This window comes from Mustela nigripes, chromosome 2 (genome assembly GCF_022355385.1).
Source record: "Mustela nigripes isolate SB6536 chromosome 2, MUSNIG.SB6536, whole genome shotgun sequence".
NCBI lineage: Eukaryota > Metazoa > Chordata > Mammalia > Carnivora > Mustelidae > Mustela > Mustela nigripes.
This window is the reverse complement of record NC_081558.1, coordinates 191,906,579-191,925,951: the sequence shown is the minus strand read 5'-3', so window position 1 is coordinate 191,925,951 and position 19,373 is coordinate 191,906,579. Positions and strand designations below refer to the sequence as shown.

The window sequence follows — 19,373 nt, the reverse complement described above, 5'->3', positions numbered from 1 at the left end:
TCTACAGCAAGAACTGAAACTCAGTCTGAGGGCAAACCTCTCCCAAATTTAGTCCTTCCATTATTCTTTAGTTTTCTTTACATTTTTGTAGCCAACTATATGTTACTGGTGAATACTTCCCTATACTAAACTTTCCCTATTCAAATTACTGTGTGGTTTCTGTATCCTAATTGGACCCTTATTAATAGAGCTTTCTTATATTCTAGCTTTTTTATATTCTAACAATACATTAATGATGTAATTCTGTATTTTTAAGGAAATAAATTTCAAAATAATTAGGATGGGAAAAACTAACTATATATGCTAAGTTCTTGCCTAGAAGTGCCATTAACAGAGCACTTGTTTTTTTAACTGAGCACTTATTAAAAGTATGGAAGGCACTAGAGATTTCAATACATAGGTATGATTGATAAATCTTTGGCCATCAGTGACTGAACTCAATCTACAGTCCCTCTCCTGGCCACTGGACTGGGGAGTGGGCTGAAAATTCCAACTCTCTAATCACAGTGGTTGGTTTTCTGAGGTTGGTTTTAGAAGGAGTTAACTCATCAGCATACAAGACAGTAAATTCCAAGGATTCTACAGGCTCTGTGACAGGAACCTGGGAAAAAGACTAAATATTTATTTTTTTATTATATCATATCTAGCCACATGAAGCTACTGGTAGATAACAGATGGCACCAAGTTCTTCTGTTTGTTTTCCCTTGTGCATGGACTTCCCTGCCTAGAACGATAACTGCCAATCTACCTACTAGTCCTCCTTTCATTTCAACCACTCCCACCTCAACAAAGCCTTTCCTATTCCTCTTAGATGCTCTTCTTCGTCCTACCAATACATCTTATAAATACTTCATTTAACTTCGAATATCATATATGCATTTCTGACGTGTCCCACCACCGCCAAACTATAAGCTTTCTGTGTACTACTTACTTCTCAATCTGCTTCAAAGAAATAGTAATTAAATGCACAGACATGATAACGAGATGAATGAGTAGTAAGCATAAATGTACAACAGGCAACTGAAAACCTGAAACAAGAGTTTATCTAATGGCATAACATTTAATTAATTTTGAATATACAAACTTAGTACTAATGAACATATAGAAGTGAGAAAATACATGATCTCTCAAAGACAGCTTACAAAGGAAGACGGCAGAAAATCAAAGACTAAACCTTAGAAAATCCCCCCAGTTAGGAAGTACAAACACAGTATCATATTAGTAGCCAAATTTTACTGTACAACACAGCCCAAATGTGAAGAATTTAAATACATGTACTGACAGTTCACAGAACAAAAACTGACATACTCACAGAACTCTTGCCCAATAGCGGGACCTATATGCTATCTTTCTACCCAATAATTCTCAACATTTTTGTGTTTGTAATATGCATTCAAATACTAAATATTTTTGGCAGCACACTTGAGAAGGTTTTACCATAAGAAACTACAACTCCTAAGGCAGCTAGCAATAATTACAACACATTATTACTCCAATACATAATACTATCTCAAAGTGTCTGCAAAGCAGTTATCACAACGCATAGTAGTATCTCACCCTCTCGATTGTCCAGACCCCAAGATACGTTCACAAGGCAAAGTACTCACGGGTTTTAACAAATAATATTTATCGGGCACTAACTTAAAAGTAAGCTGTAATTGTTACCTCTTATTTGCAGGAAGTATATTCCACTTTGCACTAAACCATACAACATTCTGCTTCAAAGACTCTATAATAATTACATTTACAGAGCTTTAGCAAAAACTAAAAAGACAAAAATAAAGTGTGATCAAACATGGAGGTACATCTGTGAAGATGTTAACAACAAAAAGGCTGAGAACACCACTCTAAGACAATGGCTATCAACTAACAGGTTCACAAAAGTAATGTGGATGACAACAGCAGTAAAATCTACTTCCAAAGCTTAATAATAATATCTTACAAGAATGTCCTGATACACATATATTAATTTCCTTGGTTGACGTTGCAAGTGCTTAAGTTATCTTCTATAAAACACTCCCATCTGTCAAGTTAACCTTGTTAATCTAAATTTAACTAATTTTCTAGCTTTACTTACATCTATTAGTTGATTTTTGGTTTTAGTGCATAAGAGCCACACAATAGAACATAATAAATTTATGCCTAGTTATATTTATGCAAACTTCAGTAAAGTGATTTAAAAAAAAAAAAATACTTTGAGAGTCCCAGAGATCTGTTTTCCTTTAAAAAGGCCCAAAGTCAAGAAAAAAAATTTTGTCATCAGGTGAAGCATTAATGGGAAGAAAGAAGAACTTTTCAATAAAGTTGCTGGTTTTCCAGAAGGAAAAAGTTAATTTGGCCACCTACTCAAGGTGTAAAATCAAATCCTAGTGGAATAAGACTTAAATACTAGGGTAAAACAAGAAAAACAGTAGAGGGCGATAAAAGAGATTATCTTTATAAAGTAGTATATTGGGGGTTCAGGGGTACGCCTGGGTGGCTTAGTCCATTAAAGGTCTTCTCAAGTCATCTCAGGGTCTAGTTATCAAGTCCCGCATTGGACGCCCTGCTCAGCGACAAGTCTGCTTCTCCCTCTTCCTCTTCCTCTGTGATCTCTAGCTCTCTCTCACTCTCAATAAATAAAATCGTAAAAAAAAAAAAAAACAAACAAAAAAGAAAACAACAGGGTATGGCAGTTCAAGGCAACTAATTACAAATGAGACTAAATTAAACCTCTCTTCATGAGAGGGATCCATAAAGAGAGTAAAAAGACCTCCTGAAATGGGAAAAGATACAAAACACATTAAAAAAAAGTATTTAGACTATAACAGACTCCTTCAAATTAAAAAAAAAAAAAAAAAGTAAAACCAACCTCAAAGAAACAAATGTGAATTTCACAGGAAAAAAAAAATCTCAATGGTCCATAAAAATGTAAATGAATAACTTATCAGCAATAGAACACTTCTGGCGTATCCAGAAGTATAAGTGAACTACAACACAAAGGTTCATTTATTTCATATGAACCTTGATTCTTACATCTCAGAACACACAAAAAAGTAAACTCTACATAGATCAGACACCTCAGTGTAAATGCTAATAAAACATCTTAGAAGAAAACACAGGAAAAAAATTTTATAAACTCAAGTTTAGAAAAATAGGTCAAAGTACTACCTATGGAAGAAAAAAAATAGGACAATGAAAATCAATGTTAAAATATTTAGACTTCAGAAAACAGGTAAGAAAATAAAAAGACAAACTACATACACATTAAGAAAAAATATATACATGTAATGAAAGAAACTTTCAGAATACATAAATTTCTACAATTCAACAGCAACATACAAATTATTTGTACATGATATAAAAATGATCAGTAAGGAAAACATGGAGGCAGCCGGTTCCCAGTACTTCCCCACCACACCCCCTTGCCTGAATCCTGACCCTCCCACAGCCCCACTCTCTCTTTTCTATAGAGAGCCCATTGAAATCCTAATGCAGCAGTAAGAGGAAGAACAAAGGTTCTGTAGGTCAGCCACCTCCCTTTGTACATTAAATCCAGAGAGCTTTGAGCTCTACAGCAATTCTGGCAGTTCCCAGGGTAGAAGGTCCCTGATCACCACAAGCACAGTCTAGAATGCACAGAAGGCATTTGCTTCCATCAGAAAACTATAAACCCTGAGGCTAGAGTTTGCCTGAGCCAACCTCCAACTTCAAGATGGCCAGGAGTAAGCCAATGTCAACACCAAATAAAATCAATCTTCACAGAGACCTAGGACCATATCTCCTCACACAGGACCCATGCCCTGAGGGGGTTACCCTGGTTCCCACAGCCCCAGAAATCTAGGCTTCCTACCAAGAGTTGAACCCAGCCATCTCCTATGCTGTCTTCATCTATCCAGCCAGAGCTGCAACAGGCTCCAGGGCAAGGATGCCTTTCTCCTAAAAAGTCACCAGCAAGAATGGAAACACATACCATCTGTCTTCTGTGAGTTCTGCAGTCTTATCACCTAACTGAGGACCGGGTCCCACTGGGGAAGAAACCCAGAAGTCAGTTCTGAGAATCTATATGGTGTGATCAAAATAGGCACAAAGAGTATCCACTGACCCCAGGAGGCCTGTGCAGAAAGCTGCTGCTTCCAAAAATTGAGCATTTTAAAACCAGAGATACTGGACTGCTGCTAGTTTCCTTTAAATCTTCCTTAGCCCTGCTCTGCCCCACAGTCTAAGGCCTCATGCGAAGACTTCAAGGGCGTTCTTGATGAGAAACCCAGACCAGCTCAGAGGCCTCAGCAAACCCCACACCCCAGCTCAAAGTTGTTTCTGTAGCTCTACCCCAAAGAAAGCAGATACTTGATTTCGCACGTATTTTGGCATGAACCATAACATACACACCAGTGTATATGGGAGTGAACCACTGGTTCTCACATTAGTGTTACCACAGTAGTGGACCTTTGCAGCTAATGCTTCTTCATTCCTGTCCCTCTCTCCATACTGCTCCCCCACACCCAGTTTCACTGAGAACCTAGCTCTCCGCTCTCAGCCAATCCTGCCCTCAGGCCAGGTACCATCGCCTCTACCTCACCCACTTCCAGGCTGAACAGCACCAACAAAAACCCAGCAAGCAAGAGCTGTTTCCTTTTCCAGCTCAAAACAGGCTCTTCTTTCTTGTTCTCTCATGGACCAAAAACAGTAAGAAAAGTCTTTCTGACCCAAATGCTTACCTCTCCACAGTTCAGCCCACCCATCCAACTTGGTCCAGTTGGACTCAAGCCCAGCCAAATTGGTCCTCCAAGTTCTTTCTAAATTTCCAAACCAACTACAATGTTAAGATATTTCATACCCTGTAGAACAAAAAATATATCATAAAGATTTCTCTTGTGTGTGTTATCAATTATCAAAGACATTAATTCAACGTTAGCTTGAGGCATGAAGAAAAGGATTTTCTATTTTTCTTAAAAAGATTTATTTGAAAGAGAGCGAGCAAGCACAAAGGGGGTAGTGGGAGAGAGAGAGGGGAAGAAGACTCCCCACCGAATGGTAGCCCCACAGGGTGGTTGATCCTGAGATCATGACCTGTGGCAAAACCAAGAGTCACACACTTAGCCAACTGAGCCACCCAGGAGCCCCTGAAAAGGGTTGTCATTCTTCAGCAGGAAGCCTTTTTTTTTTTTTTTAAAGATTTTATTTATTTATTTGACAGAGAGAGATTACAAGTAGGCAGAGAGGCAGGCAGAGATAGAGAGGAGGAAGCAGGCTCCCTGCTGAGCAGAGAGCCCGATGCGGGACTCGATCCCAGGACCCTGAGATCATGACCTGAGCCGAAGGCAGCGGCTTAACCCACTGAGCCACCCAGGCGCCCAGCAGGAAGCCTTTTTAACAACTGTTTTAAAAAATAATAAAATGAAGGACTGTGGAGTTTTATTTTGTTTTAGGAGCCTATCAGTACTTGCTCCTAAAATGTTGTACCTCTAGCAACATCCTTAGCTTTTTTAGCTATTTTCAGGTGTGGAATAATTAACTAGCTACTCTTACTGCTGATCCTATAAAAATGTAAAACTGGATAAAGTTGACCTTCGAACAGTACAGGTTTGAACTGTGCAAATCCATTTATATGTGACTTTTTTAAAATTAAATATACTACAGCACTGCAAATGTATTTCCTCTTCATTTGATTTTAATAACATTTTTTCTCTTTTTTTCAATATTTTACTTATTAATTTGAGGGAGAGAGACACAGACATAGCTACAGAGAGGGTGAGTTGGGAGGAAAGGGAGAAGCAGACTTACCACTGAGCAGGAAGCCCAAGACAAGGCTTGATCCCATGACCCTGGAGCATAACCTGAGCCAAAGGTATACACTTAATGACCTGAGCCACCCAGACATCCTGACATTTTCTTTTCTCTAGCTTACTTTATTGTAAGAATACAGTATATACAGAATACAGTCTGGGTGTGTCAGCAGTTAAGCATCTGCCTTCGGCTCAGGTCATGATTTCGGGGTCTTGGGATTGAGTTCTGCATCAATCTCCCTCTCATTCCCCCTCTGTTCTCTCTCTCCCTCTCAAATAAATAAATAAAATCTTCAAAAAAAAAAAAAAAAAGAATACAGTATGTAATACATATAAAATACAAAACACGTATTAATTGACTATATCAGTAAGGCCTCCAGTCATTGTAGGCCATTAGTAGCTGAAGAGTGGGAGAGTCAAAAGGTATACACAGATTTCTGACCACATGGAGGGGCGGTGCGGGGGAGGGGTTAGTGCCCCACCCCCTACATTGTTCAAGGATCAATTGTATATGAGAAGCAATATTTAAAAATCCTCCAAAAATAGCCAATAAGCACATGAAAAAATGTTTAAAACCACAAGTCATTAAAGAAATATAAATTAATACCACAATCAGGTACCACTACATACATACTAAAATGGCTAAAACATAAAAGTTAACTATACCAAGTGCTGACAAAGAAGTAGACCAACTTTAACTCTCATACATTGCGGATGATAATATACAACAGTACAACCACTTAGAATAACCATGTAGCAATCTTTTATAACAATTTTACTCCTCTGTATTTGAACAAGAGAAATGCAAATATGTTTCCTCAAAGAGGTACTTAAAAATGTACATGTAACAAATCACTTATAAGGGCCAAGAACTGGAAACAACCCAAAAGTCCACCAATAGAAACATGTTTACATGGTTTGTAATATCCATATAATGAATTATCATTCAGCACTAAAAAGGAACTACTAACATATGAATAATGTGGCTCAATCTCAAAAGCATTTTGCGGAGAAAAAAAAAATGCCAAATGCAAAAAAAAAAAAAAAAAGGAATTTTAAGATTCCATTTATGTGAAGACCTAAGAAAACCAACACTGGCCTGTAGTAACAGAAATCAGATCAATGCTCACCTGGAATAGGAGTGTGGAGATACTAAATAGAAAGGGTGACACAAGTGTATCTTTTGGAGTTGCCAAAATTTGTCTAATTATATACTTTAAATGGGTGTCTGGGGCACCTGGGTGGCTCAGTCATTAAGCGTCTGCCCTTGGCTTAGGTCAAGATCTCAGAGTTCTGGATTCAAGCCCCACGCTGGGCTCCCTGCTAAGCCTGTCTCTTCCTCTCCTCCCCAAACATGTTCTCTGTCGCTACTTTTGTCTCTCTCTCTCAAATAAATAAATAAAATCTTGAAAAAAGGAGGGGGGGGCGGTTTTATTTTGGTTTTTGTAAACCATACCACAGTAACATTAACTTGGAAAGGTCAAGATAGCAACTAGCAGGATGTGGAAGGAAGTGACAGGTTGAGTGAGGCACAAAGGAAATGGCTAGAATAAAAAGATGTTCTGTTTTATGTCTAGGATGATACAAAGGGTAATAAGTTATTATATTTATTTTAGGTATACATAACCTTGCATATGCTTTGGTGCACACACACACATACACACACACAAACCTTTCAGAAACGATTAATACACATACACAAACACACACACACACTCCAAAAAGAAGAAAAAGAGGACTACAACCCTAGTATGTACAATTGTTTCCCAACTCCTTAATGTATCAGTCAATTAACAGAAAGACTAAATCTGCCCTATTGAGTTTGGGGTTGGGGGTCAAGTGTCCCACCTATGCACCTGAAGCTTTGGATTTCCATCCAGATGTTGCCCTAAAAGCCAAGGCAGAAGGCATTTCCCTTACAAAAGGAAAGTATCAGTGAACTGACAGGGAGAAACACCTGAAATAGAAGAAAGTCTGTATGTTCGGAGACTGCTCCACCGTTAAATTGGGCATACTGTAGTAATTCAAGCCCTGGAGGTGCCCCACAGCCAATTTACACAAGTGCTGAAGCATTCTTATCACTAAGAATATTAATTAATTGCAACTAGTGGTCCTCAAACTTTAAGTAAAGAAGAACCATTTGGGATTCCCATTAAGAATGCCCTAGTCCAACTCTTGTGCTTGAAATAGTAAGTCGGGGGTGAGTCACAGGATTCTACAGTTTTAGCAAGCTCCACAGGAAATGAATAGTCTACAAACCACACTGTAAGAAAGTCTGATCTAAACCTATACCAAAAGGCTAAAAAGACAAGGAAAATATTGCTGGTAACTTTTAAATATTAAGACCAGGTAATTCTTAAAAAGCACAGATTGTGCTAAACAGTTAACTGAAGGAAGAAAAGGAGAAAACTTTCAAAAATTACCCGTCATGTGTATAAAATAAAATATCCCGACAAGGAAAATATTCTTGAAAATTAGGACAAGTTTGCCAAAATAAACACAAGTGGTCATTTTATAAATTCAACTTTCACTTCCTCTACTTAGCCACATTCCAAAACGGCTTTTACAAGCCAAATTTGGTCTTTCATATATTATAACATTAATGATTATTGTAAGCTGTGATACCATACTCACCATGTCTGATTTTATAGGAGGTAGGATGACAGAAAAGTAACTGACAAACCATCTCCCCACCTACTCCGGGTGCCTGGAGTATAACTTTCATGAGTCATGAGCAAAACATACATGAACATCAAAACTTAAAATTTTACAATATTCTTCAGTTCTTTAGAAACAGAAGCTTTTTTATAACATGTAAGCTCATACAACTAACACATGTAAATACTTTAAAAACCCATTAGGTACCAAAGTAGGGAACAGTCCTTTAAAATCAGTAATAAGATAATATCTATTACCATCATTTCTAATCAACTTTTATTAGGGATCTTACCTAGTACAATAAGAAAAAAATGAAATTACAGACATAAAAATTAGAAATAAATAAAACTGCCATAATTTATTCATGATATAATCTTTTACACAGAAAATACAAAATCACCTCTGGAAAAGTATTAAAATAGAAAAGTTCAGCAAGATGGCTAGATACAAGATCAACATACAAAAGCCAGTTGCATGTGTAGTACACACCATTAACAAATAACAAATATTTTAAAGCACATATAATTAATATCAAAAATTACCATCTAGAATAAATGATGTACAAAAATCCTATAGTTAACATTATAAAATGAAGAGATATTAAAGAAGACATAAATAAAAGAAGTATACTCTATTCACGGCTAGAAAGACTCAATACCATAAATATGTTAATGATCCCAAACTGGTCTATACAATCACTTGAGTTAATAAAAACTCAAGTGTTCGGGGCGCCTGGGTGGCTCAGTGGTTTGGGCTGCTGCCTTTGGCTCGGGTCATGATCTCAGGGTCCTGAGATCGAGCCCCGCATCTGGCTCCCTGCTCCGCAGGAAGCCTGCTTCCCTCTCTCTCTCTCTCTCTGCCTGCCTCTCTGCCTACTTGTGATCTCTGTCTGTCAAATAAATAAATAAAATCTTAAAAAAAAAAAAAAACTCAAGCGTTTTTCAGAGGACTTGGTAAGATTATTCTAAGATTGGTAAGATTATTCTATTCATTTCTAAGGAAAATAAAGTATAATGACACTTTGGAAGAAGAAAAGCAAACCTACTTTTCCAGTACTACAGATTATTATGAAGCTATGGCAATGAAGACAGGACGGCATTCACAAATGAAGGATGAAACATAAGACAACTCAAGGGGGAAAAAAAGCACCATATAGAGCTTCTGTATATGATAAAAATGGCTTGTCATTTCAGTAGGGGACAGCATTAACTTTTCAATGAGGTAAAATTAATAATTAACAACAAAACAAAAAATCATATATAATGAAAATTAAATTGGATCCCCACCTCATCCCTGTTATAAAAAGCAAATGAAGATGGAATAAGGTTTAAATGTTCCAAACATAACTTTAAAACTCTCCGTAGAAAAGACACATGTATATCTTTTAGCTATCAAGGCAGAAAAAAGTTTCGAAAGTCAAAACAATGAAAATTAAAAATATGTATCTTCAAGAATTCATAAAGCTACAATAAAAAGGAAATTAAAGGGAAGATAAACGTAGGATTCAAGATGATTATAATTGCAAATCAAAATAGAGGGATGGAAATGAAAATGAGACTGGTTAGATATAGGTTACTTTCAAAGTTACAGCTTTTGCTTTAATTTATGCGTTTGTTATTAAAAAGTACAATTCATGAATATTATTAAAAGTTAATAAGTGGGGACACCTGGGTGGCTTAGTTGGTTAAGCGGCTGCCTTCAGCTCAGGTATGATCCCAGCGTCCTGGGATCGAGTCCCACATTGGGCTCCTTGCTCCGCAGGGAGCCTGCTTCTCCCTCTGCCTCTGCCTGCCTCTCTGCCTGTGCTCACTCTCTCTGACAAATAAATAAATAAAATCCTAAAAAAAAAAAAAAAAGTTATTAAGTGGGTGCCTGGGTGGCTCAGTGGGTTAAGACGCTGCCTTCGGCTCAGGTCATGATCTCAGGGTCCTGGGGTAGAGCCCCGCATTGGGCTCTCTGCTCAGTGGGGAGCCTGCTTCCCCCTCTCTCTCTGCCTGCCTCTCTGCCTACTTGTGACATCTCTCTCTCTCTGTCAAATAAATAAAATATTTTTTTTAAAAAGTTCATTAAAAAATGAAACATTTGCATAGAAAACTAATCATAAATCAATATTTATGATTAATTCAACTTTGCTTATTTCACAACTAAAATGCAGATTATTAAAACAAGCCCTCAAAAAAGTATATGACCTGGCACCTGAGGCTCAGTGGGTTAAGCCTCTGCCTCAGGCTCAGGTCATAGTCTCAGGGTCCTGGGATCTAGCCCCACATCAGGCTCTCTGCTCAGCAGGATGCCTGCTCCCCCCCCCCCTCTGCCTGCCTCTCTGCCTACTTGTGAGCTCTCTCTGTCAAATAAATAAGTAAAATCTTTAAAAAAAAAAAGCAAATGACCACCTATGGAAGCAGTAAATTCACAACTGACAGTACAAAAATAATAATTTGTACAATCAAACTAAAAATTTACCTCAACATACAGGACAAAAAAAAGGAGAAAAAGAAATTACAAAATAAAATTTGTAGGAAGTAAGAGAGATGAATGGTATCTAATCAAATAATGTCATTACGGAAGGAGGGCATGGGAGAAGGAATAGAGTAGAAACAATAATTTTAAAATATACAGCTTTTTCCTGAGAAGAACATGAAAGTTTTCAGACCAAAAATCCTAGGAAGAACTGTTAAGAACACACACACACACAGTTTCTGGATTCTAAAACCAAAGAGGAAATCTTTCAAGCTTACACAAAGAGTTAACTTATCTACAAAAAAGAAGTAGAATAACATCAAACAGTATTAAATCTGCCAGAAAAATATACAGCTAAAATTAAATACCTAATTTTTAAAAAATTGGCTACTAATGTGTTTATAACACAAGTAATATTTTTGATGTAAGGTGCATCTTAAGAAATTTAAAATGCCATCATTTACAATACAATTCCATATTAACCCAATAAAATCAGGAATGTTGTAAATAAAAATATGCTAAGAAGTCTTTCTTATTGGGAGAAAACTGTTCGTTCTGACACAATCAGAAAAATGTTTAGATATATATTTGTTTATAAATAAGAGTAGAAAGGAGAAAGATTTGCTAATCATAGAAGATACAAAGAGGCAAGGGTGGGGGAGGTGAAACATGAAAACTTCATCAATCCATCAAAACTGAGTGGACAAAAACAAAACTAATAAATGGAAACTCAGGTGACAAAAGAGTATTTTTATCAGTTACCACCATATACATAAATGATTAAATTCTACTAAAAGACTAACAAAAGCACGCAAGTTTAGATCAGATCCATTAGAAATAAGAATGTGATGAGACTACATTAAAATTTCATCAACATCTCTCAGAATATGACACAAGAAAAAAAAACCATGAAATATTCAAATCACACTGTGTTTATTTAATATATAAATACAGAACTCTAACTTTCAAATACATATCCCTTTCATATGCTCATTAAAACCTCATATAGTCATAAGAAAATCTTAATTTCTTAAACTGTCAGAAATCATGTTTTCTAAACAGTACATTGAAACATAAATCAAGAATTTAAAAAATGCAACATCTTAGGAGGTATACCAGAAAAGAAAAAATCTTTTAAACGTTTAAAGAAAAATGAAGTCAAATCCCAAACAAAATCAGATGAAAACCCACAGCCCAAAATGCTTGTTATTAATATACGACTATAAACTCACTAAATGTTCAATTCACATATAAAAAAGCAACAATAACTACCCCCCCAAAAGCAGAAAGGTAGAAATACTAAATACAAAAGTAAAAATTAATAAAGTCGAAGATACACAGAAAGTATAAAGGAACCAAAGAATTGGATTAGGGAAATACTGGTAAAATAGATCAACAACCTGGCAAACATTACTGAGAACAAAACAAAACAATCAGGAATAATAACAGAATCTATCTACATAGATTTAAGAGAAAACATCAGATAGACAGATAGATAGATATATAGATATGTACACACTTACATACATAGACATCTAAATGAAATCAAATCGAAATCTATAAGCATTTTTAAAATTGATTCTGGAAGAGGCAGTAAACCTAAAAGGTTAACTGTCAAAATGTGGAAAGCTTGTCTAAAACTTGCTCTAGATACATGGTCAGCCTACTATAGTCATATTCACCAAATCTTTACAGTAGTAAGTACTGAGGTTAGATGACAAAACATGTCTAAATACCACCAATTTTGAATGATTTAACCTAATCCTGCACTAAACAATTCCAAAAACAAAGGAAAACCTAAAAAGCTTTCTAATGATTTTATGAGCTAACATTACCTTGATAACCCATATGTACAAAAGCAAACTCCATAACCAATCTCATTTAAGAATACAGATACTAAATTCCAGATCAAAATTTAGCATACTGATTTTGGAGGCATCATGACTACATGAGATCTTACCAGAAAGCAATATAGCATGGCATAATGGTTAAGAGCCCGTGAGTCTCATAACCCTGAGTTTAAATTCCACCCCCAATACATACCATCAATGAAATCTTCCTTTAGTTCTTCTCTAATACCGTTTCCTCAACCACAACATGTAGGGGGAAGGGGGAAAAAAAAGTGTTCACCTAATAATAATGTTTGGGAAAATTAAATGAATAAAAAGTTTCAAAGAATCTAAGCACAATTCCTCAACATAGGTACATATAACACTCCATATATGTTATCTATAACAATTTTTGTCTATTTTTGACATACAAATTATCACACTGGTCACTGAAAAAAGGAAAAAGAAAAAGGCATTTGATAATGAATTAACATCTAAATCTGATTTCAAAACATTACGATTACAAGGAAATCTCCATAGCAAAATGAAAGAATACATAACAGAAACTAACACTAATCCTAGCAGTATTCTGTAATCTTAGCGAAAGCAATTAAAAAATGAAAAAAGAAGTATGACTATTAACAAGGAATAAGTCAGAGTGATAACTACTCACAAATGACATGAACTATATATATAGAATATTAAAGAAAGTCAACAAAATATTTATTAAAACTGATGAGACTTCATTAAGGCAGCTGGATACAATGTTAGTATACAAACCAAAATTAGGTGGGCAAGAGAAGGAACAAGGGAATGAGCAGCTGGATCCCTGTCTCTTGCCCATACCAAGTCTTACGCTAATAACAACATAATCACTATTTAGTACCAAAGAATATCCCTTTTAAGTAATGTTTACAGTGATTTACATAACTTTCACTGTCCTTTGAAATGCTATACTGTATTTTTACAACTTTTAAATGATACCTAAATTAGAAAATACTATATAATTTAACTAAAAAATTTACCTTGTATCCAGCTTGCATTGTTTTCCAAGTTTTGCTTTAACTCTTAAATTGGCGGATCTGTGACAACCTTGCCACTTGGCCCCGCCCCAACCATAATTAAGTGACAGTTGACCTCTGATTGATAAAACTCCTTTGGCCTCATCCTCTAGTATTTCTTTTTTGTCCTCCCTATCCAGAAATGAATGCTTGGTTAGCTCCACTAAACATTCAGATCTAAAAGAATTGCTCACGCCTAATCATACTAACTTTAAGGCTTTAAGGGAAGATTCAGAGGCAATTAATGACTTGTCCAAGGTCATAGAGAGGTGATTTAGACCCAACCCACACCATACAGTCTTTCCACTACACAGCCTATATTCCAACAGTAGTCCAAAGTTTCTCAATAATTTAATCTTGAGATTCAGTTTGGAAACTAAAACAATTACTGCACTTACATTCCTTTTAGAAAACATTCACTCATCATTTCACTCACCAAGTATTTACTGAAACCTACTATGTGCAAGAAACCATTCTTAAAAAAGAAAGAAAGAAACCATTCCAAGCTCTAGGGTGAAACAAAATAGGCAAAATAGCTGCCTTTATGAATCTCATATTTTATTCAAATCAAAAGGATGCATTTAATGCACACAGTACCCAACTCACCTCCCTCTATAAATCAATTTGATCCCTGGGAGGAAGCCTTCTACCACAGCCCTAAGGAATCCTCATTTGGGACCTGAAGCTATGTATGTATCAAAATTTTGAGATCTAAGGATGGTACAATTAGGTAAAATACCAAGCACAAATGTTAAAGATACCTGTTCAAGACCAAAATTATGAATAGGATTTAACCAACTCTACCTAATCTATAACACTTAAACCTCATAAGTGCAGCTTTCTGCAGTTTTACTACATCTTTTAACTTCCTACCGTGGCCAAACTCTAGCAACCAAGCGAAGAACACATCAGAGGAAAAGACAGCCAGCCTCTTGCCTTATACTGTGACAAGCTACTTTGCAGGTGAACAAAAGACTTATGAAAGCTTTGTGTTGTGCTACTTTAAAAAAATACACACACACACACAATATATATATATATATACACACACACAAATATAAACTAATCATCCTTCTGGAAGAAAAAAAATTTTTGAAAATATTAAAAACTGTTCCAACCACCAGAATAGAACTACATACATAAAACGAATATGCTTGTGCATTCCCATATGTAATTTAAGGAGAGCAGGAAATAGGCTAAAATTTTGGTTATGCAATATGCACCAGACACTTTTTGTTTCCTGATAATTCATAAAGTTTCTAAGGGAAAACAAAGAGTTTCACTTTTGTTTCTTCTAAAGTATGAAGGTCACTTCCTAGTTACTAGCTTGTCATCCCTTACTTAGTTACTAATTTGGTGAATTTAAATCTATCAATTTATTTGTAGTGTATGGTTTAAAGTACATATACCCATCAAGTATTTTTAAATAGTTTGAATATGAGTAACAAAGTAATAGTATATTAATGCAAAAAGCATTTAAAAACACACACACACACATTGTTTCTTTTCAAAAAAAAAAAATCCATACATACCATTATGGAAGTATAAAAATAAATGCATAATATTGCTCTAAAAAAATTTCCCAATATCTCTAAAATGATCTGACACACACACTAACAATAGCATCATAATGATATTACTTTGGATTAACAACTATTCCCTTTTTTAAGGAGGGGGCTCATAAAACTAGGAAACTGGATTTGATGGCCAAGATCATTTTCAGTCATTTGATTCTAGACCTTACAATTTTATGCACAAATCTCTGAACCAGGCAGATCCGCATTATCTAATTCAATGCTACAGAAGTACTTTGGTCAAATCAACTTAAAAAAAAAAAAAAAAAAAAAACCAACGACAACATAAAAACTTCTTGCCATTGTTCAAACTTAAAAGATGTGAAAAACAGGAGCCACATTTCTCACTTTCAATCAGGCTTTAATATTCAACACTCAAGAGAACTATAAACAAAAATGATACCAAACCTATTAGAGTACTGCTTAGCATACATATGAACACAAGATCCTGCTCCAGGTATTATTAACACTTTATCACATGCTTAACATCAAAAACTAAAGTTTAAGGTATTCAAAACAGAATAGGAGGATTAGGAGATAAACTGTTCTAAACGCCCACTATTAAATCGAGAATTACTGCACTGTAAATAAACTGCAGTCTGCAACAATCAAATGAGTTTACCAGTAACAGTTAACTTACACAAGAGTTCCAAAGACAACTTTCCCAAAGTGTCTAAAATAACAATACACTATCCTTGCTTTCCAAAATTCTTGAGCATCTTCAATTACCTCAAGCACTATCAGAATTCTAAAAATAATCTCAAAGCAAAAACTTAGCGGACAGTGAGTGTATACAGATAGTCCACTTTCGGACAGCAGGCCTTATACTGAAATCAAGCACAGGTAGGAGGATACAAACTACGCCGAAACTTACAACAGGGTGGGGCATTCATTACTCAGCCAGATAAGCCAAACACAGCTTTGATAGCTGCTCACAGTAAACCCTAGTTACCCCCCAAATGTCGACGCGACTAAAACAATCTTTTCCTTTTGCCCAAAATGCTTTACACAAAATGACCAAAAAAAAAAAACAAAAAACAAAAAAGTCAGAGCACACAACTCTTCAGGATATGGTGCAAGCCATGATAGTGCACTTGAGATTCTGAAAATAAAATCTCAAATAAAAGAAACACCTCTCACGATTCGATATAAAAGACCTGAAGCTTCACATAGACTTTATTATTATTTTTTTTTAATTTAACTGAGTGACCATTTGAATACGTGACTGAGGCAAGAGTAAAGGGTGAAGAATGTGAATAAGGTCAAACTTAGGGGACAAAAGATTCCTGGAATAAACATGGCCAGAAAGGTTTTCTTTCTTAGGATCAGTTTCTATACTCAGAGACAAGGAAAAGGAAACCGAAAAAGGGAAAAGAACAAACCAAATTCTCTACTTCTACACAGAGTCCACCTGGCAAATGAACCTGCCCCACCAGGCAGGATTCTCATGGAGACCCCTCTTGCAAAATAGCAGGCCTGCCATGCTCCCACCTTCGAAACACAAATTGTGTGCAGAAAGAATGACAACTGGTTATTCTTTTTTAAAAAGGGGGGAGTGGGGGGGAGGAAGTGAATAAAGTTTAATTCCGAAGCCCCATAGAGGAGTGTAGGAATGCGAGGGTCGCTCCCATTACAGAGCCCGCACCTTCTGCTACAGGTAAACAATCGACGAGGAGGAAGTGGACTGGAACCCACTAACTAGACCCCACTCCCCACACGCAGCCTCGCACTGGGCGCGACGCCCCCAAAGGCGGCGCTCAGGGGCGGCGGACGGCGGGGGAGCAAGCCCGGGGGCAGCCGAGGCCCGAGCGGCGGTGGGGGAGAGGCCCGGAGCACCCGGCCGAGGAGGGTCAGAACCGCACGTCGGAAGGAGGAGCGGGGCCCGGCCGCGCCGGCTCCCGGGCTCGCCTCACCTTCTGCGCCGCGCTCTGCTGCAGCACGTTCTGCTCCACGGTCATGGCCCCCGCGGCGCCGGCGGCGACACAGGCGGCGGTGTGCGGCTCCTCGCGCCTCCGCCGGCCCTGGTCGCCGCGCTCCGCCAAGCTCCAGGGAGCGGCGCGGACCGCCGGGGAGTACAGCGCCCCCGCCAGCCAGGCGCGAAGGCGATGGCGGCCGGCGTGCGCGGGCACCGCGGGCTGGCGGCGAGGCGCGGACAGCGAGGGCCACGACGGCCGCCGCACCACTTCACGCGGCCCGCCTCAGAGCGGCTGGTCCGCCGCGGCCGGGGCCATGAGCGGGCGGCGGACGCCGGGGCGCGGGAGGGCGCGAGCAAGCCGGGCCGCGTCACGCGCGCGCGCTCCTTCGCTGGCGGCTCGCGGGCCACTGCGGGGAAGGGAGAGGGAACGGAGGGAGCGGCGGGCCGGAATGGCGCTGTTCTCCTCCCTCCCCGACTCCTCCTCCCCTCCCCTCCCCCAACCGCCGTCACCTCCCCCGCCCCGCAGCTCCTCCCCCGCTGAGCCCCGCCCGCCGGCTGCCCTAACCCTATATTGTGACCCGCGGGGCGGCGGGGCGGGGCGGGGCGGGGCGGGGCGGGGCCGGGCCGCCTTGGAGCCCCGCCCCCAATCCCCGGCCCCGCCCCATTCTGCGCGGGCCCGGCGTTCCCGGGGTGGGGCGAGGGCGCGCCCCGCGAGCCTTGCCTAGGAGCCGCCCCTGCGGCAGGTTGCGCGTAGCCTGCCCTTGGTTCTGCGAAGCTCCCAGCTGAGGCCGAAGGGCAGCGTTCTCTCTGTGCCCAGGACTTGCGGATCGCCGGCTTTCCGAACTCCTCCAAGACGTAACCTTTCCCCTTGAGCCTGGTAACGTCCCAAAACCGTGCTGGGTCCCGAACCCCGGCTCCTTTCTATGTCTCCGGTCCTCTCCCCTCGCCTTTCTAGGAATTTCACAAGCAGTTAACTTGCTCGAAGGGAGAAGTCAAGTATGAGTTAAGCAAAGGGCTGTCAGAAGTCCTTATGCTGGAATGTACTTTTCTCCTTAACTAATCATTACATAAATGAATATTGACATTCTCCGTCTACTTCATTCATGCAAACATGTGCCTGTCGCTGCGAGGCTCTGGAGAAATAAGGTTTATTTCCCGAAGATTTGATAAAAATGAAATATGATGAATACAACAGACAACAAAAGTATCACTGCCCAGATGGTACGTAATTCTAATGTATCAGTTGCCAAATAATTAGCCATTAACCTTCCGGCATGGAATACTTGACCGTATATGGAATTGTAAGAAAAACTTAACATCGAGAAAGCGATCCCTACCCTCAAAAAAATCTTGAGCTTCACGAGCTAATCTGAGCATAGGAGGTGAAAGTGTGGCAGTGAGGGGGCAGAATAATTAATGCAGATTGTCAAAATGCAATACACACATTTGCAAATCAGGTATAATTTTGAATCTGATGGCAAGAAAAGCAAGCTTAGTAAGTGATCACTGAAATATTATCTGGTTTTATATAATAATCATGGATCATAGTGATTCTTAAGGCTTTGTAACAAATCTGTGCACTTTACAAGTCTTTGCACCTCAGATATATATTCAACCACCTTTTGAGATCTTTTCCCTTGAGTCTTCGTATTTGCTCATTTGATTTTGACTTACTACAAATTTTATTTTATTGATATCCTACATTCTACCAGAGGAATTTGAAAAGTTGTGAAGTGACTGGAACTACAGAATTTTAGGAATAATGCTACAGTCCTGGATAAAAGGCACAGTTTTGTTATGAGAACACTGACACCCAAAGAAGGCTACTTGCCAAAGAAAGCAAACTAGAGCTTATTTTACCTCATTTATAGACCAAATTTCTTTCCAACGTAACATCTTCTGTTTCTCTGTATTGTGGATAAAAAAAAAAAAAAAAAAAGAACTCTAACCAGTTCATAACATTTGAATATAAGAAAGTTAAATGTAACCTAAGAATCCAATACTGTGATTTAAAAAAAGATATTTCCATACAATAAGGTTTAGTTTCAAGAATTTGGCAATCAGTGTTCCTCTGATTTAAGTTGTTAGTTCCTCAAAAATATTTTTTT

The 19,373-nt window shown here is 38.3% G+C and overlaps 1 protein-coding gene across 2 annotated transcripts in view; it reads right to left on the bottom strand.

The window, feature by feature from the left end:
- USP25 (ubiquitin specific peptidase 25) overlaps positions 1–17,404 on the bottom strand; it is a 132,532-nt gene extending 115,128 nt beyond the window's left edge. For both annotated transcript variants that reach the window (XM_059392170.1, XM_059392171.1), the window contains exon 1: positions 17,264–17,404. In XM_059392170.1, the coding sequence (XP_059248153.1) occupies positions 17,264–17,308 (45 nt within the window). In that variant the 5' untranslated portion in view covers positions 17,309–17,404. The remainder of the gene's footprint in view (positions 1–17,263) is intronic.
- Positions 17,405–19,373: the final 1,969 nt, after the last annotated feature.